A 27,773-nucleotide genomic window follows, 5' to 3' on the forward strand; every position below is an offset into this window, starting at 1 on the left:
ATGTGTGGAATGTATTTGTCTAAGTGTTAGCCCTGCCAGAGATACGAGTAATTATTTACCTGCCAACTACAACTGCCTCCATCCTCCAGAAGCTCACTTTGAGCAGCACTTTAAAACATTTCCCTCAATCCCTGTGTTTCGAAAAATGGCTTTTAATTTGTTTTTATTAGTTCGTAAATTGTGTGAATATTTTTTGTTAACTATTCCCTTAGTTTTAAGCCAAAAAGTATATTACGCTGAACGCTACGGACACACACACACACACAGTGGTTGCAAAATTAATGAATGTCAAATGAAATTATTGCACCTGCATGCGCTCACACGTGAATATTTTTATTTTGAATTTCTTCAGCGCTTTTTTTAACACGTAAATGTGAGCCATCAAAATGGCCGCAGCAATTGCGGTTTGTTCATGCACAAATAACCAATTTTGCTGAGCTTAATGCCGCTTTAATTTTGATGTACAATGTAATTGTCGGGGCCGACAGCTGGCACACTGAAGTGTGAACACACAAATGGCTGCAGGCCACAGAAAGGTGAACCCCCCCACACCACACATTGTCATAATTAACAGTAGTGTGTGTCTGTCTGTGTGTGTGTGTGTGCGTTATGCAACTGCCACTGCCACTGCAAGTGGAAGATATCTTTTGCATACTTGAAACCGTCACAAAAGTCAAAGCTGCTTCCCTGCCAAACTAATTGAGTTTCGGCTCTCTCTCTCTCCAAACTTAATTCCTCAGACAATAATTAAACTTGCTCCGGAAAGTTATTCCACTGCTGACACAGTCACTGCTTCACCCTCTCCTTTCGACAGACACACACACACACACCTGCAGCAATTAGAGACTACAAATCGAATTGTTGAAAGTTCTTTTGTGTTGCTGCATGATTTAAGCACTATTCGGGGCACTCAATTGGGCGGAACATTTGCCTGGGGGGGGTGGGGGGGGCTAAATATTAAACTTGAATTTAATTTATCACGCTAGCTCCCTCCATTAGCATCTCTAACCTATATTTATGTCTCTATCTCTGTCTCTATATAAGTCTCTCCCTATCTCGCCCTCTCTCTGATTGTCTTCTGAGTCCATGTTGATGTTGTTGTATTGCTTTGCCTGGCCGTAATTTAAACGTTTTTCTCCACACGTACTTGCATTTGAGATTTTGTGTAATTGAAATTAAGTATACGACCCCATTGACACGAGCCAAATAAGTTCACAAATTCGATTCTGCTTGTGTTGGGCAGGGCAAATGGGGCACGGGCACTAGGGGGAGGGTGGATACACACACATCTACCCTTAGATTTTAATCAAAACAAACTCCATAGATCAAATATTGCCTGGTTCTAGCCTACTCTCCCCCAAAACTGCCCATCTCCAGCCACTTGCTCCATGTGGCATGCAATTTTAATGTCTTGCTGCCTGCCAACAGGCAGAATCGAACGACAGACACACACTGACAGCGCGTCATGGAAATTCTACGCTTGCAAAGACCATTAAACTTTTCCCTCTCTCTCTCTGCGTTGGCAAACATTTGCCTTTGCCAACTCTCCCGGTTAAAAAAACTGAAACAGGCAACAGACGCACAGCCAGCGTACGGTCGGTGGGCTACAGCGACCTGTTCGTGCTGAGCAAGAAGGACATGTGGGACGTGCTGAAGGAGTATCCGGCGGCGCGTGTACGTCTGGAGTCGATAGCCGTCAAGCGCTTGGAGAAATACAAGAAGGCGCCACTAGAGAAAGGTAGGCCAGGCCACTTACTCGTCTACCCACTTATTTACCCTCATCCCAGGGCTCTTTGCCTCAGCCACTCCTCAATCCCATACACCCCGAACAAACACCACTCGAAAATTCAAAGATACGAACACGATTGCCCCCAGAAAATAACACGATTCGATTGTTTTTGCCTCTCCGTTCCATCTTTCCTTTCCGTTTCCATTTCGTTTTCGCTTTCGTTTCCTTCCGCTTGCTGGATGAACATTTCGGTTATAAAAACACAGTCAAATACTTTAATGTAGTTGCCATGGGCCGGTGCCAGTCGACGCCCGGTCTGGTCGAGAGCTGTGGCCGCACCTCGCTCGAGGACATGTGGCTGCCGCCGGCAGCAACGCCACCAGCACCAGTACCCTTATCCTCGCTGCTGCAACATCATCTGACACATCAGCAGCAGCAGCAGCATCATCAGCAGCAGCAGCACCAGCAGCCGCCGTTACATCAGCACCAGCAGCAGTCTTCGACGCAGCAGCAGCAGCAGCAGCAGCAGCAGCAGCATGGGTACAGGTGAGCCTCTCCCACATCCTTCCACTCTTACTTTCACTTATTTTCTCTCTTCCTCCCCGCCCCCCTGAAGCCCACGCAGCTATGCGGACCGTCTGGTGCGTGCCACAGACTCACCCAGATCGGTCAGCCCCAGTGCCCATGGGTCCGAGGAGCGTCCGCGCAGTCGGGCCGCCTCACATCACTCGATACGACCCCAGTCGCAGCCCAGCCACTCGGGTAAGGCCATGAAATCACGACACGGCATAAGCCTGCATAAGTCATCATCAATCTGTGCCGAATCTTCCACAGGTCACATCTGCGACTCGAGCTCGCAGCTGGAGTGCTATGGCGCGGGCGTGGGAGCTGCTGGTGGAGGCACAACGCCGCTACTGGGCTCCCACGAGGTGCTCGAGGACGAGATCAAGCGACTGAGGGAACGACTGCACACGGTGGAGTCGGAGAATCAGGCGCTGAACACAAAACTCTCGCAACAGCAGTGGGATCTGGAGAATCGATTGGCCGAGATCGAGATGCAGATCTGTGGCGTATCGTCCACGTCCAGCGTGGATCCAGAGAACGAGACGGAGGAGCTGGAACGGAATCGAGAGAGTATCATATAACACGGGAGCGCGCTGCCCCATCAGCCGATCGGTATGGTGTACATATCATGTAACTCATGACTCCTCCATGATCATCATCGATCATTCGACAACCGCAAAAACATCAATCAGCAACAGCAAAATGGCGTGGAGTGAGCGGAGCAGAATGGCTGTGAGAATCGCCATCATTCCTCATACAGCATTAGTATCTCTCTCTCTCTCTCTTTCTCTCTCTATCTCTCTGTTATGTGTGTGTGTGTGTGTGTGTGTGTGTTTCGCCATCACTCTCTTCGTGTTTCTGTATCTATGAAGAATTGTTTAACTAACCAGAAAACCCCCCAAACCATAACCAGGAGCAGCAGCAGCCACACAGCAGGAGCCCCAGGAGCCAGCCAGGATTGAAGTTGGGACACAGACCCACAACAAGAGCAGCTCTTTGTAGGATAGCGGCATACATCACCCAAGATGTTCAATTAAAATCTTTTACGAAAGAAGCGACAACTCACAACACAAACAAAAATAATGGCACTGCCTTAAACAAAAACCAAACACCACAGAAGGACGATGCCGAGTGTACATACGAGTGAAGTGGCGTTGCCACACAAAGAGATCAAACGTAGTCTAAGAAAACCAACCCAAAGAAGGGAGATCTGCAGATCGTATTGTAATTTAAGATATCGGAAAAGCTTTACTAGATATTCCGAAAATAACTTTTCGCAGCCCCATAACTCGTTGCCCCAAAAAACTTACACTTACACTTACACTTTTTCCATGCTAAAAACCAAACAGAAATATACTCGTATTGAGATTTATACAAATATAGAAGACATCATTAGGCCTAGACTTTTCGCCTGTTTTTAAAGGATAAACTAGACAAACCGAAACGGGTACCGAAGCTCCTCCCATTGTAAATACTTTTGCTCCAGGGCTTAACTAGATTTATTATCGCTAGATGGGAGACCCAAGGAATAGATCATCTAACAATTAACTAAAAGATTACTTTAACTCGTGAGTGTAAACAAAATGAAATAACTCTAAATCTAATATATACCGTAAATAAATCTATTGTAATATTTGCTAATTCATAAATTCATAAAAGAAAAAGAAGAAAACTATAAACTAACTAGATGTGTATATGGGAAACGATTTACTTTATAATTGAAAATAATGCATAAACAATTTATGGAGACAACTAAGTGAATATTTCAAAAATATTTGTACTATTGGAAAAGAACTGCCAGAGCAAAACACCACACACCAAAAGAAAACACAAACAAAAACAAAAGCAAAAACAAAAGCAAAAACTACCAAAACCCCAAACCCAAGAACCCCTAAAGAACGTCTCTTAGCCAGAATCAATAAGTGAAGCTAGTATAAACGAGTAAAACACTTTTAATGCAATACTAAATTGTACCACTATATGGGTATATCTATGTAGCAGATAAGAAATTAAAAGTCTAAATGTATTACAAACTTAGTTAGTCGCCCCGAAGCCCAAGTCTTAAACCTAAAACCAAACCAAACCAAACTGAAAACCAATGCTGAAGATTGTAGTCGACACGAAAGATATTAGGATAGAGGAGCGCGAAAAGGTGGTAGAGAGTGAGCGACAGGGAGGGTTCTGTAGGTAGAACACAGAACGCAGTATAGTCATCCCCATAATATGGGGGCCGCGAGGATGCGAGTTAGTTTAGCTGTAACTCTTAGCTATACTTAGTTATACCATTAGACGTGTACAAGAGCAGACCAATGGGGAGATCCGGATCGGTTCTACGCGGACAACCAGAGATGGTCTCAATAAGGAAATCTAATAAATAAATATACATATAGCGATAGCTTGAATAAGATTCTTAACTTTAGTGAGTGAGCTAAAGATGCGTTTGAGTATCTGCTAGAAGGGAAACAGGAATGGAAAGTGAAATTATCGGTAGCTGTAACGGAAACTCATTTCATTCTGCTGACCATGGGATGATAGTTGAAACTCTAAAAATTTTGTTAAGATTCCGCTCCTTAGATTTTTGTCCATGATGTAAACTTAATTTCGAACTACATACACGTAAATTCCTTTTTCCATATTTTATTGTCAACCTAATTACATTTCGGAATATCAAAATAATGGATTAATAACTATAATTAATAATTAAAACAATAAAAACATCAAATGGGGTTTCATCAAAGACGAAAACATACATATACCAATGCAATGGATGGAGTGCAGCAGCGGGAGTTTAAGATTCTTTAGTTAGCCCACAAATTAATGTTGAATAATGTAATTGAATTTGAATTTTGATGGCTTATTAGCACGCTTATCGCAGGACGGCACAGATCCCAGCCCTGTCACGTTTGTTAGTCTTATCAATCCCATTGATTTCTTCGCAGTTTTCTGTTAGAGCGCATTAAACGTAAACATAAACATAAACTTATATACCATATACTATATACATATATCTATTTGTTGTTGGGAGTACTCGTGTAATACAAGGAACTACATCGATTTGGTTGTGTTGTTGATGCAAAGTGTGGTGGGAGTGGGTGGGAGCTTGTGTAGTGACAATTTTTAACTTAATTTTATGCATTGAGATCTATGAATGAAAAACGGAGCAGCAAGAAGAGAACATTTAAAGCTTTATTTTTACCATAAATTAATTAATTAATTTATAAGATTAAACAATTGACTCCATAACCAAACAAGAGAAGATAAGAATCCTCGAATGAGGCATTTTATAAGTCGATCACCAAACATCACTGATCAGCTCGAATCAGTTCAGTTTAGCAGTTTGCAGCAGGTAAATTGAGCTTATCGTGTGAGCATTTCAAAGCCGTTTACATTTGCTGAACCACTCTCTGAGATCTGAAAAGGGTAAAATGAAAAAATAAAATAAAACAAAACTAAAATACAAATAAAATCAAAACAAAACAAAAAACATTCTTAAGATATGAACAAACATTCTGTGTATTTTCTGTGGTGCGGGGAATCTATCCAACGTTCGATTGGGGCTGCGTGTCGTAATCAATGAGATCTGAGAAAAGGCCGCAAAATTGTTCAATTACAACAGTGGAAACGTGGAAACCACACACTCATCGCAGTGCGCTGCCGTTGCGACGCCTGCAATTAACGAGCTGCTCGAGTAGTCGGAAGAGTCCATTAAACGGCTCGAGAACGACTCTCGAAATACCTGGATAGACGGCACCCGAAGCCGGACCCAAACCCGAACCCGAACCCGAACCGCTTTGAGCGAATTGAGAGCCCAAAACAAAAGTGCTAACAAAGCTGGCAAGCAAAACAAGAAAAGATCAGCCACGAAACGATGACGTAGCGAGGTTCGTTCCATTGCAGCTTCGAGCACCGAATTCCCACTTGCACTGGAAGGCTGAAAAGCTCGCGACTGGAAGCAGAGTCAGTGGATCTTGAAGCTAGCGGCTGGAGCTGCCAATTTTTAGTCATTGTGAGCCACTCGTGCGCGCTGGACGTGTTTTCAAAATTTGATCGCTAACCCCTCCGCGCGTTTCCCCCCCCCGCACACACCCACAACGAATCGAAGTGTAAGCAGCAAGTGCCAAAAGGGAGACAAAAGCCCAACAAGACCCGAGACACTATCCATATGTACAGAATATGTATGTATACTGTGTGTGTGTATGTAATGGAATGCGCATATTTGTGCCGTGTTCCCCTCCCCTCTGACTTTTTAATAACTTTTGATCGCTCAGTGCCGCGTCATTCTCCCCAACCCCAACCCCAACCCCCTCCCCTGCCCCGCCTGCAGCGCTGTCTAACGTTCATCTTAACTATACTTTTTTTTATGGATCTTCATGTGTCTCGCTCTTTGCTTTGTGTTTAATTTTTAATTCTTTTTTTTCGTTCGCTTATTCCGCTTTGACTTTGTTGTTCCGCTCGCTTCGAGAGAGATAGAGAGAGAGAGAGAGAGAGAGAGAGACCATTCCGAGGGGTGCCCTGCCGTGTGGCGTGGCGGACTTGTGTGTTCTAATTATGAGCTGCTGCTTAAATTAGAGTCAGATACTCGTATTCGTATTCGCATTCGTATTCGTATCTTTTTTGGTGTGGAATTTGTGCTAAACACGTGAATGGCTCGGAGTGGAGCAACGGCGGCTGGAGCCTGGCGTGTGAATCGGCCAAAAACTAGCCCACAATCGCGTACTCATAAATACTAAAAGTCGCAGGCGGGGCGTGGGGTCTCGTAGTCCAACGAAATTATACAGATAGCTGGACGGGCCGGGCTGGGCCTAGCCCATTGCATAATAAGGCGAATGCGCGGAGAAGCGAAAACAAAAACCGAAAGCGAATCTGAATCTGAGTCTGAGTCTAAGTCTGGCTACAAGTCTTGGGTCTTGGGGCGGAATCTGAATCTGGTTTTCCGCTCTTCGATTGGTTTTCTCTTAAGTTTTGGCTGGCACGAGCGGAAGACCGACTCTCTGGCAACCTTTTCAGGCTTTAAAGCGAATAAACGTAGCAAAAGTAATGAGCAAAAATTAAAAAAACAATAGAACGCAGACACCCAGAATGTGGGCACAGACACAGGCAAGGCTTGGCTGCGCTTTGGCGACGCCTAACGGCATTAATCAAATGACTGAAGACACAAACTTGGCCAAGAGCCAAACCGTGTATCGCTTGGAGGGTTTTTGTACTTGTGTGATGAACAGCTAGCTATAAATGTTGCCAAAAGCAAACGCTCGTTCCATAGAATCATGCCCTAATGAGACATCATTTACTGCAAAGGCGTGGCCCCCCGCCAAACCCTAACCGTTTGGCATGTGTCTGGGCCGACAGGAAGTAGACTTAGGCAGCAAAGAAAACTAAAGAGATCTAACAGAATTGCATTCCGTTGTCTAAGCATGGAAAACTCAATTCCAGAATGTCTAACTATAGCTCTTAGCTGATCCATTCATCGTCGTAATTATGGTTCTGGCTGGTCTCTGATATTTCTAACTTAATGACGTTGTCTTGGAATATTTACCAAAAAATATATTCCCACAGCAGCAGAATTTCTTAACAGAGTTGTAGCTCTCAAAATCCCCCAAACAAGTCATTCACAAATCAATGACCAGTTGGCTGTTGGCTGTTGGCTGTTGGCTTTGGGCAAAAATCAAACTTGAGATCGCACCCACGTCTAGAACGAGGCGTTGAACCACGACATGTGGGTGGCTGTGGCGACACATTTGTGTAGGGGTTTTGGCAAGGCAAAAGCAAAAGCAAAAGCAACAACAATAACATATAAAATACTTATTCGGACAGCAAGCAAATCGAAAAGTGTAAAAAATACCAGCAGACACCTACGTGCGCAGCTCATTCTATGATATACCTCGAATATGGATATATTTGTACTGTTTATAGATTTGCCAATGCAATACTCTGACGCTGATATGTCGTTGAATATTTGTGCATTACGTAATGCCCTAAACTAGGTGTGTTGCCTGCCTGCCTCTTCTACCAATTTTAGTCACGACAAAACGCTGTTAACACTTTTCCTAGTTTGTTTGCTGGCCCTCTAAAGTGGGGATGGCAGGGGAGTGGAGCAAAGTTGACCAACTGTGTAAATAGCCAAACAAAGGCAGGCGGTCAGTGCGTCAGCGACATTCCAATTCCCATTCCCATTCCCATGACCTTGTTCGAGCTGAATATAGAACACCAGAGTGAGGTGGAGTCGAGTCGAGTCGAGTGCTTCGGGCTGCAACTAATTAGGTTCATTGCCAATGCCAAGTGTCAGTGCTCGTGGATGACATCAGAGTGATCAGGGGATCACTCATAAGTCGGAGTCGCAGGCTGTTCGCTCGTTAAATCATGCAATTCAGGCAACGCAATTACCTACTCTCCGGGCCAGTGTCACGTAAAGGCGAACTCATCCCAGAGTGATGTCATCTGGGGATGGGGATGGGGATGGGGTTAACAGTTTGATTTGTTTGCCAATCAATAAATAGTATTTGGAAATCAGCATAAATCCACGGACTCAGAACTGGACTCAGCTGTGGTTATGGCTATTTGAGTGCCAACCGGATTTCCTACAATTAAGTCTGGCCAGACGCGGTTTGACGCCTCGTTGTCTTGCAGCCAAGAATGCAGAAATCCAAACAGAAATCTCTCGTGTGGGAGGCGAACCAAAGCAACTTTCAGTTTGCACAAATTGTTAGGGTAAAAGTGCGACAAGTGAAAACAGGCAAACAATTGACAATTGATTGTGGCAGATTTCATTACTAGCCGCCACTTTTATTGTTAATGATATTAACTGGCAACAGCGGCTGCTCCCACGTTTACGCTGAGCAAACCTTGGCGGCCTTCTGGAGTGGCTTTTGTGAAAGATTTTACCTGTACAGGCACAGGCACAGGCACATGGGACTGGCACTGGCACTCTGCCCACCAGCGGATTGTCGTTTGTGTTTGTGTACTGCGGCGAAATTCCAAACTAAGTGATTTCTGTTATTTTTCAGACTCTTTTTTGTATGTTTTTGTTGTTGTTGGTGTTGTACTCTCGTACTCGCAGTCAGAGTATTCAATTTTCCTTTTCGCTCGCTTCGTTTTGGAGCGTTTCGAGCTTGGAGCTGAGGAAACCAGTTTTGTTTTATAGCCAGATTCAGATTCAGATTCAGAGATATTCGCACATGAGCCCACAACATTTTTCGACTTCTCTTCTCTCTCGTCGGAGCTTTGAGCTTTGCATGACGTCATGGTTTGTTTTGGCCAGGCCAGAGAGCCAGCTCCGAGAGCCCCGATCGTTCGCAAGCGAACAGTTCCCATTGAGCCACGAACGTGTGCAAACGAAACTGAAACTTACTTCTCAACGAGTCGCGCGTCTAATCAATAAATAAATAAATACTCATTCATATTGCATCCTTTAGTGGATAGATCATAGCTCATAGCTCCTATGCATGGAGAGAAAAAGTGAAGTGCGATAGTGCGAGAGAAGAGCGCCAACACGATGGACGTCAAAGACATAAAGGGCGCCAAGGTGACGCACGCGGGTCTGCTGAAGCACAACAACGATGGCAGCACCGAGACGCAGAAGATCACCCACGCGGGATTGGTGGCCCGCAGCCCCGAGGGCACCGCTGCCAAGGGCATGAATATACGCGGCAACGAGGATCTATGGGTGGAGATCCAGGCGAACACTTTCCGCAATTGGGTCAATGAGCACTTGCGCGAGACGGGAATGCAGGTGAGTTCTGTCAGTCAGTCAGTCAGTTATGCAACACTTTCTGCCTCTATGGCTTTCTGGCTGATCGATCAAGCGAGAACGAAAACAATTACCAATTCAACGGAGCTAGTTGCAGGGGGATAGTTAAGTATGTAGAACTATCGCATGGCTGTCGGAGCAGGGCCTGGGAACTGCTGATCGCTGATCGCTAAATGCTGATTGCTGATGGCGTATCGATGATCGCCGATCAAGCTGAAAGTGAATTCAGACTTGTGTAAGTCGAGACTCCGCGGCCACGCTTGGGCAGGTGACAAAGCGTCAATCCGAATTATAAACTGGAGCTCTGAGCTCTTCCGTAAGTTGCCCTAAATGGCCAGACTCATAAAACTTAGCTCAGCCCGCACGCCCACGACGCCGAACGACTTCAGTGGCCAGGGGAGCTGTGAGCCCGCGCTGAGCGATTACAATTATAATAATTCCAAGTGTACGTGTACACGGACTACAATGCATTGCATTTGTCAATGATATGACCGGGGACTAGTTCCAGTGATTTTCTCACACGACACGCACAGACAACAAAAGTTCCAACTTGAACCGACCATATTTGGGGGCCTGAATGCCAAGGCCAAGACGCATCAATGTATTCCCCCATTGCCAGTTACACAAAAGCAAGCTAAAAGCTTTAGCTTTTGTTCGAGATTCAATTTTCGAGTTTCTCGCATAATTTGTGTGCGTTTTTCTGTTGGCCAAAATAAATACGAGATGAGCAAGGCAAGGCTGAAGACCCCAAGCAGTATTCGTAGTGTAAACAGCGCTAATTGAGAGCTGGCAACGCGAGACTATACCGGGTCTATTCGGGTCACCCGGCCAAATGGAGAGTGCCGACAGAGCATTTATTTGTAGCAAACACCGAACACCACTCCACCTTCCATCTGTACGAGTCTATTCTGGTGCGAGTTTATGACAAATGAAATTGCAATCAACTTTGTATGGCATGTGCATAAAAGGCAAACAAGAGGCGCTGCCCACAGACTATGCATAGAGGGCATGGAACACTCTTTCCACATACAACATAGGGAGGGGTAAGGGTAAGAGGCGCATCTTCAAAATGTAAAGTAAATTCCGAGAGAACAGCAGCACCTCAGCTTGTTGGAGAGCTGCGCACAATGCCTGACGTCTGAGCTCTGTGCAAGATTTTTATGGCATCCAATGAATATTTTCCGTGGCCCAAACAAACGGCAACAGACACGCGATTGTCTTGGTTTGGGTTCTCCGCCTGTGGGGCTGAATGCTGACAGTGAGCAGATAAAAAGCTTTATGTCAAATGCTTAAAATCGCTCACAATTGGCTGCACCGGGCGCCGGAGCAACGGAGAAAGCATGTCTCTGGTGCCGAGTAGATTGTAGCAACTTGAGGAGTGTGTGTTCCCAGGCCCATGCTTGGGCGGTTCACCTTGTAAAGTGGGCCACGAGTCATGTGTATATGTTGTAGCTGATTGCTCATTAGGCAGGGTGAGGCGCACAGAGGAACACGGGAGGGCGTCGCACACAATGCTAATGATGGTGGAAACTCTTTACCGTTTCTCCTTTTCTCAGGTCCACGACTGGGCAACGGACTTTTGCGATGGCACCTGCCTGTGCGCCCTCGTGGAGGGACTTCAGACGCGACCGCTAAAACCCTCCTGGAACCGGCGGCCTGCCAACCAGCATCACTATCTGGAGAACGCCACCACAGCGCTGAAATCGATCGAGGCGGATCACATCAAGCTGGTGAACATCGGCAATGTGGACATCATCAATGGGAACGTGAAGCTGATTCTCGGCCTCATCTGGTCGCTGATTGTGCGCTACCAGATCGGACGCAGCAAGTTCCCGCCCCGCAAGCTGATGCTGGCCTGGCTCCAGGCCGCACTGCCCGACTGCAAGATCACCAACCTGACCACCGACTGGAACAGCGGCGTCAATCTGGCCGCGCTGCTGGACTACTGCCAGCCTGGTCTCTTCCCGCACTGGCGCAGCCTCGATCCTAGTCAGAGTGTGCGAAACTGCACCAACGCCATGAACCTGGCGCAGCGCGAGTTCAATGTGCCCAAGGTCCTCGAGCCGGAGTACCTGGCCTCGCCCTGGCTGGACGAGCTGTCGGGCATGACCTACCTCTCGTACTTCATGAAGCCCGGCGGTCCTGGCTACAACGCCACCATGCGCTGGGTAAACACGCAGGTCAAAGATCCAGTCAAGAATTTCACGGTGAGTTGTGCGATACTATCGCAAGGCTGCCGCTTTACAGTACTGCCCGCTGCAAGGCTTTACAACACTGCATCTGGCTTCTTGTTGTTTATTGCATTTTAATTGGAATCTCTACTCGTTTTGCCGCACAGACCGACTGGAATGACGGACGCGTCATGTGCGAAATCATCAAGGGACTGGGTGGGTCGGCGCCAGCGCCGGAAAAGCTCAGCACGGATCCCTTTCACTACGAGAACAACATACGCAAGGCGGTGGATGCCGGGGCCAAGCTGGGCGTGCAGCCCATACTCACAGCCAAGGACATGGCCACCCCGGAAGTGGAGCATCTGGGCATCATGGCATACGCGGCCAATCTGCAGTGGGTGCCCCCACGTCCGCCACTCTCCGACCTGGTCAACGTTTATTTGGAGAGCACATCCGGACGCGTGGGCGAGCCGGTGAGTCATGCATAAATGGGGAATGGAATGGCGTTCGTTAATGCTTAATGCTTGTTTCACACGCAGACGCATTTCCGCATCGATGTAATGTCGCGGGACATCAGCCTGAGCTCGGTGCGCTGCCATGTGGTGCCGCCTTCCGGACAGCCGGGTCAGCCCGTGCGCCTGAATGCCCATGGCGAAGGAGTCTACGTGCCGGAACGTTACGGCATGCACGAAATTGTGGTGGAGATTGGCGAGGACAGCCTGGGGGGCCACTTCTTCCGCGTTCTGCCCCGCCAGCTGCAGGTGGCGCCACCCGGCATGGCACCCTGTGCCCTGGGCAGCCTCGTGGAAGTGCTGGTCAACGCCACAGGGGCGCCCAAGACGGAGGATATCCTCGTCACAGCCGTCTCGCCCACGGGCATCTCCCACAACTGTCCGCTGAAGAAGATCGACGAGGGACACAGTGCCATATTCAAGCCGGACGAGGCTGGCATCTGGGAGATAGCCATCACCTACCAGGGCAGACACATCCAAGGCGGACCCTTCACCTGTGCCGTCTTCGACGCCTCCGGCGTGTCCGTGCACGGCCTCGATGGCGCCATGCCACTGCGCGCCCACACCTTCGAGGTGGATGCACGAGGTGTGGGCGTCTCCGGCGAGCTGCACGTGGACATTGTCCACGACAAGCACTCACTGGTGTGCTCCGTGGAGAAGATCGTCGAGAACAAGTACCGAGTGACTTTTATGCCGCGACAGAATGGCAAGTACCGCGTCTACATCTACTTCAATGGCTACGATGTCAAGGGTTCGCCCTTCATGTGAGTATCTGATGGATCCAAACGGATTTTGAATGATTTAATAAGCTTTTTTGTGCTTGCAGCATGCGCGTGGGCACCAAGGGACGTTCGGGCAAGACGCGCAGCAGCCCGCTGCATGAGAGCAAGCATCGCTCGGAGAGTCCATCGATGCATTTCATTTCGACGACAAACGCACGGCACAACGACTACCGCAACGCCTCGCTGTCGCGCCACAATGCGGCAGAGCGCACCAACAGCTACTCGCCGCAGTACTCGCCCAAGCTGGACACGACCGACTACCACAGCTCCAGCTCCAGGTACTATAAGCGGGAGAGCGAGGTGAGTGAACGGAACGAGTAAAGAATGCATGCGGCACGGGCTCTGTGGCTAACGCTTCCCTGGCACACCTCATCGAAATTGAACGTTTTGGCTAACCCACGACTAACACTAAACCCTTGTCCCTCCTGCTCCCGAACACACACACTGAACATTACATTCGACAGGAGAACCGCCACACTTCCACACCTCCGCCACCGCCTCCGATCAGCGGCTCGCCGACGGTGAAGTACCTCAACTCCGCCGACCTGTACACGGAGAGCCCCACAGGCATGCGTCGCGACTCGAAGGCCTCCAACAGCAGCTCCACCAAGAACGATTACTACTACGACAAGGAGAACGAGCTGTACAGCCAGCGGCGTGGTGCGACCAAGCCCAAGCTGACGCCTCCGCGCGAAGAGCGCGAGAGCCAGAGCAGCAGCAGCAACAGCTTCCAGCAGCAGCGCCACCAGCAGCTGACCAGCACAATGACCAGCTCGCTTAGTCCAATACCTAGTCCCACTCTAAATGTAACTAAATTTTGTTTGTTTCAAAGTCCAAATTCCCAAATCCAAATCCGTAAACCGGGAAAATGTCTCTTGCCAGCTTGCCAGTGTGTGAAGTCTTCCCATTAAGAACTTCCACTTATCTGTGTTTGTTCTGCTCTCTCCTCCCACAGACACGGTCCAGCGAGATGCACACCCACAGTCCGCTGACCATCAAGACATCGAATCAGTTTGAGAGTTCCACGCGCAACCTGAGCGGCAGTCCCCGGCATGCCTCCGTTTCGCCTGTGCAGCGCTACTCCCCGAATAGCGCCTACATCACGACGGCCACCCATCGCATGGGCAGTCCAGTGACCAGCACCTTGAACAAGGTGGGTATCACATCTCTTGGGCATGCCTGAATGATCCTCTGACTCCTTTCCTGATCCCCAGAATGGCTACGAGACAACGCGCACCGTGGAAAAGTCGAGCTCCTCGACGTACAAGTCATCCTCGAACTACGTGACGGACTCCAATGTGCGAGCGAGTCCCTCGCTGTATGGCACTGCTGAGCGACTGCGTCGTACGGGCTCCCCGGAGCCGCGCATCGATCACTCCTCCAACGTGAGGGTGTCCTCGATGAAGCCGGCATCGGCCAGGCGCGACAGCTGGGACGTGATCAACAAGACGAAGCACATGCTCTCGCACAATTCGCTCGAATCGCTGGCGAACATGACCGAGACGCAGCTGAACACGGAACTTCAATACAATCGCCCCGACCTGGACCACGAGACCCACCGCAATACGCAGTACAACAAATTCGCCCTACAAAAACAACAGCAGCAGCAACAACAACAGTCGGACTACCGTCGAGACTCCCCCGACACCGCAGAGCGCTATAAGTAAGTGGCATCTGAAGAGATCCAGCTGGAATCCTTATTGGTGTTCGTTCTATTGCAGACCCAGTGCCATCACAGTCAAGTCACACTCGAACAACACGTACACGGACAAGTCTGGCGGCTACACAAAGACCGTGAAGGAGTCCAGCGAGCATGTTGTGACCGAGAGCAATGGACATGGTCCACTGCCTGCTCCCGGCTATGGGTACAGTTCGCTCTCTCGATTTCGGCCCATAGATGGCAATGCAACGGGTGCTAGGGCCATACGAGTGCAGGACATACCAAATGGCTCCATTGGCCGACCCGTCGAGTTCGAGATTGACGGCTCAAAGGCCGGCTCTGGCAACCTGGAGATCCTGGTCAATGGCGGGCGTGTCACCTCCTCGGTGCGCTCGCTGGGCGGACAACGATTCATTGCCAGCTTCACACCGCACGAGCATGGAACGCACACTGTGCAGATCACCTTCAATGGCGAAACGGTTCCAGGTGAGTTTTTAATTTAAGTTCAGTGCAGAGTCTGTGGGCGGATTGTCTATATTTGTAGTCATAATGATGGTCATATGTAGATGGAGCTCATATGAGTGATGGAAGCTGAACGGCATAATGCGGAGGGGAGGAGGGCACAGCTTCAAAAAAAGTAACATTAAATGCGCAGCATAAAAGTATGCCCCGCGCATTTCACAACACTAAAGTCATGTCGGGAGAGCATAAAAGCCTCTCTCTCCCTCGCTTACTCTCTTTGGAATCCGCTCTCGCTGCCTAGAGTTGCTCTCACGTGTGCTCACCTGCCGTGATCTTTCGTTCGCTTTACGCTCTGCCGCGCTCAGCGAATGCTTTGGCTGCTACCTGCCTGACGGGTTTCGGGCGGATTCTCAGTGGCAGGCTAGCTGCTGGCTGGCTGCTGGCGCTCCGAACCAGAGTCGCGTTGGCAGTCACAGCTCGCGTTTGAAACGAATCTGACACGTCGGCGGCGCAGTTAACCACGATCGGATCGTATCGCATTGCAAACGGAACAAAACGCAACGCAAGTGAAGCTAAAATTGGCAAAGAAACACACGGGAAAACAGCCTAAGAAAAATGTGAAGAACTGTTTGTGTTAGGCTCAAAACAAAACCCGAAAAAACCCGAAAACAAAGAAACAACAGTTTGGCCGAGAGAAAAGAACAGGGTGGATACAGAATGTGTTTTTGTGGAATGTGAAGCGAAACGAAAAGATTCCGTGTGAGATTTCTAAGCCAAAGAAATATGCTAATATCCGATGCGGACGTCTCCGCTGCCACTGCCACTCCACTCTCTGTTTTTGGGGTCTCTCGTTTTGTGTGGGGCGAACGCTGCTGTCAGGGCGAACGAAAACCAGTTTAATGAACCTTTAAGCTCAGGCATTCCAGCACAGGCGGGGCACGGGACTGGCTGGCGCTCTGCCTGCCTGACTGTTTGCCTGTTTGCTTGCCTGCGTTTTGCCTAGACCAAATCAATAATGCGAAGAAAACTGTCTCCCCGAGTGCAATTTATCTGCGATGACAAAGGGGGCAGCCATTTTGTTTCGCTCTTTGCCACAAGCAAGACTGCCACAGCCACAGCCACAGCGACTGCAACTGCAACTTAAGCTGCTCTCAAAGGCGCGCAGATACATTTTTTCGCTGTGCACTCGCACTCGCACTCGTATGTGGTTCAAGGCGCACTTGTTGCATGCCTCACTGGTGGTGGTGGTGTGTAACTCGCTGCAGGCGGAAATCAAAGCCAAGCGCTTAGGGAAGTGCGGATGGAGCGGACAGAGCGGACAGAGCGGTGGGTTTCCTTCGGCTGCAGCTGAAACCCGTTGGGATAGGTTGTCAGTCAGGTATGCGGAGGAGGGCGCGACAGTGACAGGGTTCAGCGACAGGTATGCGCGAGAGATCCGAGCGATCCCTACGGAGATTGCAATTTCTTGGCCACGTCGGCCACTTTCCACCAACACGGACACACGTGTGTGTGTGTGTGTGTATTTATTTTCGTTTTCGTTTGGGTTTTGTTTCGTTTCGTTTCGTTCCGTTTCTTTCTTTAGTTTTTTTTTGTGTTTCGTGAGTTTATGTTAACAATGAGCAGCCACACCCGTCTGTCTCTTGGCAGCTCTCCCCGACTGTAATGCGGGCAGGCAGGCAGGCGGGCTTTTACCCCAGCGCTTATGGCCATTTCCGCTCCCTCGCGGCCCAACATATTGGCACACATTCCCACTTCCCGAGCTCAGCTCGACTCTTTGGGATTTTTATGAGCTTTAGCCAAAGTGAAACTTCGCCGCCAGTCGCGCATAATTTAATGACGAAAATTGTCCAAAACGCCGAAAGTACTCGTACTCGTGCATAAATACAACAGCAGAGAGCGGCATTAACTGGTTTTTGTTTTCGTCAACCTCCTTGGCAGCCCCGTAGCCCGATGAAACGATTAAAGTGATAAATATATTAAGAAGTGAAAAATAAATAAACCTAAACAAATTTAAATCGTCTCGCGGGTCGTGGAAAAACGCGATTAAAACGTGCGCCGAATCGGTGATCGTGCCTCGATGCCACTTTGTGCCTCGTTCCGCAGATTCTTGAGAATGTTTTTTGCTTTTTTCGCTTAATCGTTGTGTTTTATATTTATTTGTTGTGTCTCTTGTTGAACTTCTGATGGCAGCGCCTAAAACATAAAAAGAACAACGCAGTGCAGTGCTCGTGTTTACCACAAATAAATAAAATAAAATAAAATCAAAATAAAAATAAATCATTTACAACTCGCTGACATAATCGTTACACACACACACACAAAATCCATTTTCAACTCTTTCAAGTTCAGACGTGCCGCCCAACGATTGTGATTTGATTTAACAAAAGAAAAAAGGTCTGCCGCACGCGTTCCACGACATCGAAATCGATTCCAATTCCCCGCACACACAAACAACAATCTTGCACTGCCCAGTCCAGCCAGAATCCAGCACAAGAGAACCAGCCACAAAAACGTAAATCCTCTTTTGCAACATACGAAAAATATTTCAGTTTAACGGTCAGCCAGAAACGAGAGACAGCTGCAGGCCATCCTAACGGGCATCTCTACTGCCAGTCACGTAACCGCAGAGTCAGAGACAGAGACAGAGACAGAGACAGAGATAGAACCCCAATACATACAGCTGCATATATGCAGATTCAATATCCACGTTGGAAGCTAGCTAGGCTGCACTTGTTCTCTGGGCACTGGGAAGCCACTGTCGATGCCACAACTCAGCGTAGCGATTAACACTCCGGGTCCGGGAAACCGGCCAGCAGAGCGAGCACACGGCCTCAGGGAGTAGCCCAGCTGTGGGGGTTAGTCGGTTCTCAGATGCTCTCAGAGTCAAGTGAATCTAATTAACGAGCAGGCAAAGGCAAAGGCAAAACTCTTACTTGCTGCCAGCTACACTGAGCAGAGATGGCAGAGTGCACACAAATTCTCTGTTAGTTTAGGTTTTTTTTTTCGCTCAGTGTAGTTGCTGGCGGTCGGCTAACTGTAACTATTTTTGCATAGCGCAACCAGCCAGCCAGCCAGCCAGCCAGCCCCCCCTGGCTATGAATAGAGTTATGTGTATGCGATAACTGATTAATGATGGCCCCGATTGGCAGAACAGTAAAGCCAGCAGAACCATTCAGCCAAAGTGCTAGGCGCAAACAGAAGAGCAAGAGCAAGAGGAGGAGGAGCGACACTCTGTTCTTTTTTTTGCCGACACAATTTTCGGTTTCTTTTTGGTTGGGCAAACAGAAGTCGTAAAAGTTTTCCCAGGGATGGGATAGATAGATGGAGAGACAAAGTCCCAAGTTAAACGATTTGCGCAACCCAATGGATTGTGGAAGTCAAAGCGAGTTTTTTTTTTGTAGCTACAGACAGCAGACAGCAGCGCAACAGTTTGATTTTTTGTTTCCATCGAACTGACGCCTGGCCGTTGTGGCAATTTTCATGGAAAAGCCATAAAAAAGTGGCTGGCTGCAGCAGCAGCTAAAAGGAAAAGGAAAAGGAAAAGGAAAAGTGCAACAATTGCAAAAAGAGAAATGGATGGAAAGTTGCTGCAAAACAAAAGTAAATTTGAACGCCCGGCAGCAGCAGCAAACAAAACAGAGACAGAGGCAGAGACTACAATGAACATGCCGCTGAGAGATCTCGTGGGGCAGGCAGAGAACTCCTCTGCCACTGCCAAACAAACATTTATCGAGCCAATTGGCCACTGGCAATCTCCTTCAACTATTTAATGAGGCATTTAGCTTTGCCAGCCTCTGCAACGTTTCGAAACATTCCTAAACACTGAGCTGGCTTTGGCAAATTATGTCGCTGCCTGCTTGCCCCACTCGTAGCACAGATACACAGAGACACTCAAGCTACAGATACGCACTTGTCGTTGGCAACGAGGCGGCACAGATGAAGATTGCGACAATTATAATGAGGAGGCAAGCGAGAAACAATGCAAAATCGCAGCGGAAACCTTGCCAGCCAGCCAGCCAGCCAGCCAGCCAGCTAGCCAGTCCCAAGGTGTGCCGAGGGGCACTCCAGCAGTTGGCAGATTGTGAGATTGCAGCAGCAGATTGCTGATGTAGATTGCAGCTGATTACAGTAGTTAAATATCGATCGAATCCATTCCAATCGACCGTCTTTGTGGGTCAAGTGCAGCACTGACCTTATTAGCTCCTCAAATTGACCATTTCCATAGTTATTTATGACAATTTGTTGTTGTCTCTTTATGTTGCAGGTTCACCGTGGCACGCTGAAATCATGTCCTCACCCGGCCTAACCGCTCTGGGCGAATCCACACGCCTTGTGCCCGCCAATACGCCGGCGGTTTTTGAGATACTGCCGCCTCCTGGACAAAGCCTGAGCAAGGGCGAGTGCGTGGCAACAGTGCTGACTCCAAACAAGTCAAAGCTGAATGCCAGAGTCACCCATGAGGCGGCAAATGGTGCTGCACGCATCGAGTTCGTACCCACCGAGGTGGGCACGCACGTCATCGATGCGTCCATCAATGGCACAAAGATAGCTGGTGGCCCACTGATCGCCAAGGTCTACGACTCCAGCCTGATCCAAGTGACCGAAGTAAATGGCGGAGTGGTCGGCCAGCCGTGCCAGTTCCGCGTGGATGCGAGTGCCGCAGGCGAGGGACAGCTGGAGATATCCATCAATGAGGGCGAAGTCCCGAACCACGTCCAGGTTGTGGGCGGCGGTCGCTGCCTGGTCTCCTTCACCCCAGAGCAGGCCAAGTCCCACCTGATAGACATCAAGTTCAACGGCGAAACGGTGCGCGGCTGTCCCTTCGTCTGCGCCGTGGCAGACACCTCGCGCGTCCTGCTGAATCTCAGCAATCTGGAGCTCATACCCGTCAACCGGCCCTCCTCCTTCCACATCACCGTCAGCGGAGGCGGCGCCGCCGAGCTGGCAGTCAGCGTACGCGGTCCCCTCGGGGAGCTGCCCGTTCGAGTCACGGGCGACATCCATGCCGGATTCACGGCCGAATTTACGCCCACCAGCGTCGGCGGGCACTCGATAAATGTGGAGTACAATGGATTCGCCGTGCAGGGCACACCATTCCTGGCCAAGTCATACGACGCCAGCAAGGTGGTCGTGGGCAGCGTCTCGCGCGGCACCATGGGCCGACCCGTGCAGTTCACCGTCGATGCGGGCGATGCCGGTGAGGGTAACCTGGAGATAACAATCTCCGCCAAGGGACAGAATATACCCACGCAGGTGCATCCGCAAGGCAGTGCAAGGTAAGCAGAGAGCAGAATGGACTACCCCTGGCTGGATTCTCATTTGATTTCTCTTTCCTCTTTCCTCTTTTTTGGGCAGATTCTCCGTTTCGTTTGTGCCGACCGAGTCGTGTGAGCACACGATTAATGTGTCCTTTAATAAAATGCCCGTGCCCGGTTGCCCCATAACGGTGGGCATCAGTGGGGGCGTGGCCGGACCACAAGTGTCGCTCGGTGGTCCTGGACCCGTGCACCAGACCAATTCTTTTGTAATCAATCACAATGGCGGCCGTTTGGAAGACATTGAGGTCAATGTCGAAGGTATGTAAGACGGTGGGCCAATAGCTGCTGCCACTCCCGTGGGATCTCTCCCTCTCCCCCTTCCCCCCCCCCCCCCCCCCCCCCCCCCATGTTGCACACACATTCATTGCCACCTGCCTGCTGTGTGTGTGTGTGTGTGTTGGCCGCATTCGGTTTTAGTTCTAGTCCTAAGATTCGTAATTTAATTGCTCCTTTGGCAAAATGTTTTCGCATTCGATTGGTTTCAAATTTGCATCTCAATGTACATCTCATGCAACTGTAATTGTAACTGTAACTGTGCCTGTAACTGTGACTGTAGCTGTAACTGAAACTGTAACTGTATCTGTAACTGTACATCCTGTATCTGTGTGTGTCTCGCATCTGGCGTATCTTTGTGTCTTCGCATCTCACAAACTTTCTCATACAAACAGCACATTTTCCAGCAGCACGCACATAGCCCTGACCCTGGCTCTCCTCTTGCCGCATCGTGCTGCACTTTGTATGAGCGCAAATTGTTGTGGAAAACTCTCATGCATGCCTACCTCCCACCTGCTACAGCCATCTCTCACCTGTATTGTGCTGTGTTGTGGGTTAGCCAGTCCCCCATTTAGAGGCTGAATTTATGAGTTGCTCGTACGTATTTACATCCGCAGTAGCTATGTATGCCCCCCCCCCCACCCGTTGTGTGTGTAATTATGCGACACATTTATCATTCGCTTAACCGTAGACCGTGCTCTTCCCTCTGGGATTGTCCGAGTTCGACAAGTAGCTTCCCCATTTAGCTGCTGCTTTAGTTTAAATCTTAATTCTCCTTCCATGTGTAATTTGTTTCTCTCTCTCTCTCTCTCTCTGTGTGTGTGTGTCTCTGCTTTGTTCCCCTCTTTTTGTTATAATTTTGCTCACTTTTATATTCTGTATTATATATTTCAGGACGGCGAAATCTTTTGTACTAGACTATTACATATATATATATATACATTTATTATCTATACCAATACTGAGCTCCCTCAGTGCTCAGTGCTCTCCCCCCCGACCTAATATCCAATGTGTACATTCCGTTTTGGCAGGTGTATATATGACCCATGACTTACAATCTTTCGCTAACAGTCCGACCAAAAGCCCACTCAAGTAACCCCCCAAAGAGTGTCGCTCTATCCACAACATACTTATTATGATTAACAATGAAAAATGATAAATAAAATGAAGTATTTACTAATGTCCGATTGTATACTAATCCGTTGCTCCCTACTGATTACTGATTACTGATTACTGATACTGATTATACTCTGTAGCATTACGCGGATTTAAATAATAATAAAAATCTGGTTGCAATCAAACGTAAGCCAAGACCCCTTTAGGTTGTGTGTCTCTATGCAGCAGGAATGACTCTTAGCTCCTACAACGTGTACAGATTCGAGTGTGGGCACTACTGATTATTATCTACTTTAAGTCTCTACAGTCCATGCCATCTATCAGTCTCTCCTCTAACCCTTTTCCGGCACAATCTTTACACGACTAACTGCAACTCCAAGTAAATGACTCGAACACAAAACTAACCACAAAGCAGACCCATCTGAAAGTCTCCTCCACTTAATGCCAATTACTTACTAATCGAGTGAACATTTTTCCAAATTTTTCAATACCAAAACACTAACACAACACATTCGACCAAAATCCAACCCAATTTCAATCAAACAAAAAACAAAACAAAAATCAATCTCAAAACTCATTTCCGGCCGCGTCGCAAATTGCAAATCGAAACTAAAATAAACCAAAATCGATCTACTATCGATTCAACATTAATCAATACTAAAAAAATTAAAACAAAAAACAAAAAACAATTGGCAAATGGCAAATCAGGACCTGCTGGCCAGTCGGTGCCTGCCCAAGTGCATCAGTCCGCTGAGGGGGTCTTCAAGGCGGAATTTGTGCCACGCGTCGTCGGCGAGCATCGTGTCAATGTGACGGTCAATGGATTGGCCACAGCTGGCAGTCCCTATGCAGCAAAGGTAGGCGCCTAAGAACCCACCTGAAATCGGTATAGATTTTATTCTTATGTTTACTTATTCCAGGTCTACGATGTCAGCGCCATCAAGGTGAAGAATGTGAGCAGTGGCACGGTGGGCAAGGCTGTCACCTTCCTTGTGGAAACCTCCCAAGCGGGGCCCGGCAATCTGGAGGTGACTGTCAATGGCGGCCGTGTACCGACCTCGGCTCAGGCCCAGGGCCAGCACACGTATGCCATCAGCTTCACGCCCCGCGAGGCGGAGAGTCACACCGTGGAGCTGCGCTTCAACAGCCAGGATGTGCCTGGATCTCCATTCACCTGTCGCGTGGCAGCCGCAGCTCGCATCCAATCCCCCGAGACCATGGACAAGGTGAGCGTCGGCAGACTCTTTGAGTTTGTTGTGGAATCGGACACCAAACCGACGGTGGAAGTGCTGGGACCCGCACGACGCAGTGTGCCCGTAAAGATCGATCCCCTGGGCTCCTCTGCCCTAGGCTACAATGTCAAGTTCGAGCCCTTGGAGGTGGGCGATCACTCGGTGGAGGTGCGCCTGCCCGGCGGTGGCCATGTCGAGGGCAGTCCCTTCCTGCTGAAGGCCTACTCCGCAGAGAAGGTCATCGTCACGGACATCCGTGCTGGAGTGGTGAACAAGAGCGTCAGCTTTGGCATCAACGCCTCCCAGGCGGGCGCTGGCAATCTGGAGATCATCGTCGCCGTCAATGGCAAGAATGTGCCCAACTTTGTCCAGTCGGAGGGCAATGCGCGGTTCAAGGTGAACTTTAAGCCCACGGAGGCGGCTTCGCACTCGCTGTCGGTGCGCTTCAATGGACATCCCGTTCCCGGGTCACCCTTCAGCTGCCACATTGCAGCGGCGGCCGCTTCGCCTTCGATGGGATTGCCCCGGGCCATGGCCATGGGCGAGTGCCTCAAGCAGGCGGCCGTCAAGATGGACAACACCTTCGAGCTGGAGGGCTTTGAGGGCGTGGAGCCGCAGATCTTTGTCACCTCACCGTCGGGCGACAACGAGCATTGCCAGCTGAGCCAGCACGATGGCGGCAGCTACTCGGCCTCCTTCCGTCCCAGCACCGTGGGACGTCACCTGATCAGCGTCACAGCCAGCGATCAGCACATCAATGGCTCTCCATTCAGCTGCAACGTCTTTGATGTTTCGCGTGTCAGCATCAGCGGCCTGGAGCAGCAGTATGGACCGGCCACCCTGGGCGTTCCTGTGACATTCAGCGTGGATGCAGCTGGTGCGGGTGAGGGCACCCTGGAGCTGGTCGTCTCCACCGACAGCAGCACGGTCAAGGCTGAGGTTGTGGCTTGTGCGCGGGGCCTCTACGACGTCACCTTTGTGCCGCAGAGCACGGAGCCCCATTACGTGAACATCACCTTCAACGAGGTGGCCGTCGATGGCAGTCCCTTCCGCGTGGACATCCAACAGCACACGCAGCACATACAGATCGGCAGCCTGGCGGCCATTGACTTCCCCGCCGACGATCAGATCGTGGAGATCATCTCGCCCGATGGCAAGTCCGTGCCGTACACCATCAACCGACAAACGGCAGAGTTCCGCACCCATGCGACGGGCAACTACACTTTGCGCTTCATCGATCGGGAGACGCGTCAGCACATTGGATCGCGCACCCTCTGCGCCTTTGACCCAATGCTCGTGAAGATCACAGAGGTGGGAGAGGCGTACTGCCATCGTCCGGCCAGCATTGGCGTCTCCCTGAACGAGGCGGGCCAAGGGGATCTCTCCGCTCTGGTCCGTTGTGGGGCAACCGAAGTGCCGCACACCATACGCGGACCCAACAAGGCCGGCGTCTACGAGATCGTGTATCAGCCCACCCGCGTGGCACCCCACAAGATCAGCATCCTCTTCAACGATGTGCCCATCTCGCTGAAGCCCCTGGAGATCAACGTGCTGCCAGCCAGTGCAGGGAAGGAGATCAGCGTCAGCGGACTGGGCCTCTACCAAGCGAGAGTGGGCAAGACGACGTCCTTTGCCATTGACACAGTGAAGCGACCGGCGAGGGAGTTCGATGTGGTGGTGTCGGGGCCAGGAGGCCAGGCGCTGCCCGTCCGCTGTTACCAGACCAAGAACGGGCATCTGCAGGCGGAGTTTAGCATCAACAAGCCGGGACAATGTATCATAGGTGAGTGCTAAGAGAGATAAACGATTGTAAACTCAACTCATCTCTTGCCTTGCAGAGGTTCTTCATCAATCGAAACCGCTGCCCGGCAGTCCCTTCACCTGCGAGTCCTTCGACAGCAGCAAGGTGAGCGTCCAGGGTGTCAGCAAGGAATCGCTGGCCCTGCACAGCCCCAACAGCTTCACCGTGCGCACGGACAATGCAGGCACAGCCGAACTGGAGGCATTCGCCATATCCCCCAGCAACCAGAGCCTGCCCGTGCTCATCAATGAGCAGTCGGAGGGCCTCTACAGCGTGGAGTTTGTACCCTCACAGCCGGGCAACTACAAGCTGACGCTGATGTACGGCGGAGAGACGATTCCCAGCTCACCGCTGACCTTCAGCGCCTCGGCCAGCGGCGTGCGGAACGATGCCCGAGCGGCTGGCCATGGCCTGGAGGTGTGCCATCGCAACAAGGAGGCCTCGTTCGTGGTCTACTGTCCCATTGCGCCGAATGTGCAGATAGAACGGCTGGACGAGTACGGGGAACGCATTGAGCCCAAGATCAAGGCGCTGGGCAACAACGAGTGGCGCATCTCCTACGTCATCCTGTCCGTCGGCAAATACGAGATTCGAGCCAGCTGCCCCAATCGCGGCAGCCTGCCCGGCTCGCCCTGGCACATCTGCTGCGTGGAGTCCAACAAGGTGACGCCCGTGGGCGGCTGGGGCACGCTGGTGGACCACGACGGGCGGCTGATTCTGCCCGCTCGCATCATTTTCGAGGTGGAGAACGCGGGACCTGGGAAACTGGTCTGCAGCATTGACGGCATCGAGATACCTGTGGACAAGATGTCCGACGGCAAGATGTGCCTCAACATCACCGGCGAGAATCTGGCTGCGGGTGAGCACGACCTCGACCTCACCTGGAGCGGACTGACCATCACCCAGTGCCCGAGGAGCGCCTTTGTAACCGGCCAACAAGCGGCGGACAAGGTGCAGCTGATGGGACGCGGCCTGGCCGCCGCACAAGCCGGCGAGGCGGCTCACTTCACCATCGATGCTTCGAATGCGCCCGCAGGCAGACCGGAGGTAATACTCTGCACCAGCCAGGAAAACACAGCGCTGCCCGTCAGCCTGGCACAGCCACGTCCCAGCGAGAACATTTGGCTGGCCTCGTACACGCCGCAAAAGTCCACCACGGGCACCCTCACGCTGTCCGTTAAGTGGAACGGACGACTGGTCAAAGGCTGTCCGCTCTCGGTGGCCGTGGGCTCCTCCATGGATGCCTCCAAGGTGATTGCCTCAGGCGAGGGTCTGCGCCACGGCATTGTCGGCAAGGACATCAAGTCGTGGATCGACACGAGGCGCGCGGGTCCCGGCGAACTCACCGCCCACTGTGCAGGTGTCCGCAAGGTGGCCTACTGCGAGCTCTACGATCACGGAGATGCCACCTTCACACTGAACATCAAGCCCCAAGAGCCGGGACGACATCTGCTGACCATCAAGTATGGCGGACAGAATGTGCCTGGCTCTCCCTTTGCCTTGAAGGTGGCCGGAGCACCAGATGCCAGCAAGGTGAGTGCGGGAATTGACATTTATTCTGCGTATGTGCTCATGGCTTCTCCTTCTCTTCTGTAGGTTCGTGTCTACGGGCCAGGCATAGAGCACGGCGTGCTTGCCACATTCCAGTCCCGTTTCATCTGCGACACACGCGGCGCCGGCGCAGGACAACTGACGGTGCGCGTGCGCGGACCCAAGGGCGCTTTCCGCGTGGAAATGCAACGCGAGAGCCAAAAGGATCGCACCATTCTGTGCAAGGTAGGAACGAAGTGAAGAGTGTCAGCCTATAGCCTATAGCTTACACATATTTGACTTGTTTCCAGTACGATCCAACCGAACCTGGCGACTATCGTGTGGAGGTCAAGTGGGCGGGCGAGTTTGTGCCGGGCTCCCCGTTCCCCGTCATGATCTTCGACACTGAGGAGGAGTTACGAAGGTTCTTGCAGGGCATATGAGGCCGGCTCAATCATCACGTCATCGTCTTCCCCAGTGGCATCAGCCCGCTGCCACCGCTGCGCAATCAACCCAGACGACGGGCCTCGACTTGTACTCCCCTGTAGACAGCAGACTCCGCCCTAGCCACGAGACTCCACATTCCCGACACCCTTTGTAGTATATTCGATTAGGCTAAAGCTAACCCAAACAGACAGACGGATGGATGGATGGATGGATGGCTGATGTTGTACTAAACTTAATAGCTAAATCCCAGGGCAATGGATGAGCTAATCCTTTGACCTTTTTATATATTTAAAAGCGCCTTAGAGTGTGTCTTGTACAATGTAAAAACTGCAATTTGATTGGCTTGAATGTGTGTGGCGTTGTATGCAATACCGCACCCCACACAGTGTCCGTTGCTAACTCCAATTAAAAATACAAAAAATATATCAGTAA

The 27,773-nt window shown here is 50.3% G+C and overlaps 2 protein-coding genes across 7 annotated transcripts in view; both read left to right on the forward strand.

Moving 5' to 3' along the window:
* Positions 1–3,591, forward strand: part of LOC117592156 (cyclic nucleotide-gated cation channel beta-3) — a 52,090-nt gene extending 48,499 nt beyond the window's left edge. Inside the window, exons 8-12 of the mRNA XM_034285728.1 lie at positions 1,571–1,738; positions 1,996–2,275; positions 2,346–2,491; positions 2,564–2,905; positions 3,207–3,591. Of these exons, the coding sequence (XP_034141619.1) occupies positions 1,571–1,738; positions 1,996–2,275; positions 2,346–2,491; positions 2,564–2,874 (905 nt within the window). The 3' untranslated portion in view covers positions 2,875–2,905; positions 3,207–3,591. The remainder of the gene's footprint in view (positions 1–1,570; positions 1,739–1,995; positions 2,276–2,345; positions 2,492–2,563; positions 2,906–3,206) is intronic.
* A 1,168-nt stretch (positions 3,592–4,759) lies between these two features.
* Positions 4,760–27,764, forward strand: LOC117592153 (filamin-B). 6 transcript variants are annotated; one of them, XM_034285722.1, is made up of 17 exons: positions 4,760–4,770; positions 9,743–10,019; positions 11,594–12,244; positions 12,376–12,681; positions 12,748–13,484; positions 13,547–13,802; positions 13,967–14,308; positions 14,458–14,655; positions 14,717–15,165; positions 15,224–15,648; positions 19,889–20,900; positions 20,980–21,200; positions 23,040–23,188; positions 23,252–25,346; positions 25,402–26,897; positions 26,961–27,140; positions 27,206–27,764. In XM_034285722.1, exons 2-17 carry the CDS (start codon positions 9,783–9,785, stop codon positions 27,335–27,337), a joined length of 8,886 nt encoding a protein of 2,961 aa, XP_034141613.1. In that variant the 5' UTR covers positions 4,760–4,770; positions 9,743–9,782; the 3' UTR covers positions 27,338–27,764. The 6 variants fall into 6 exon arrangements, with proteins under 6 accessions (XP_034141613.1, XP_034141612.1, XP_034141616.1 ...); XM_034285721.1 differs by lacking the exon at positions 4,760–4,770 and adding an exon at positions 6,312–6,396 and having other exon boundaries at positions 9,703–10,019; XM_034285719.1 differs by lacking the exon at positions 4,760–4,770 and having other exon boundaries at positions 9,632–10,019.
* The last annotated feature ends 9 nt before the right edge of the window (positions 27,765–27,773 follow it).

The sequence above is a fragment of the Drosophila guanche genome, unplaced genomic scaffold (assembly GCF_900245975.1).
Source record: "Drosophila guanche unplaced genomic scaffold, DGUA_6, whole genome shotgun sequence".
In the NCBI taxonomy this organism is placed as follows: domain Eukaryota; kingdom Metazoa; phylum Arthropoda; class Insecta; order Diptera; family Drosophilidae; genus Drosophila; species Drosophila guanche.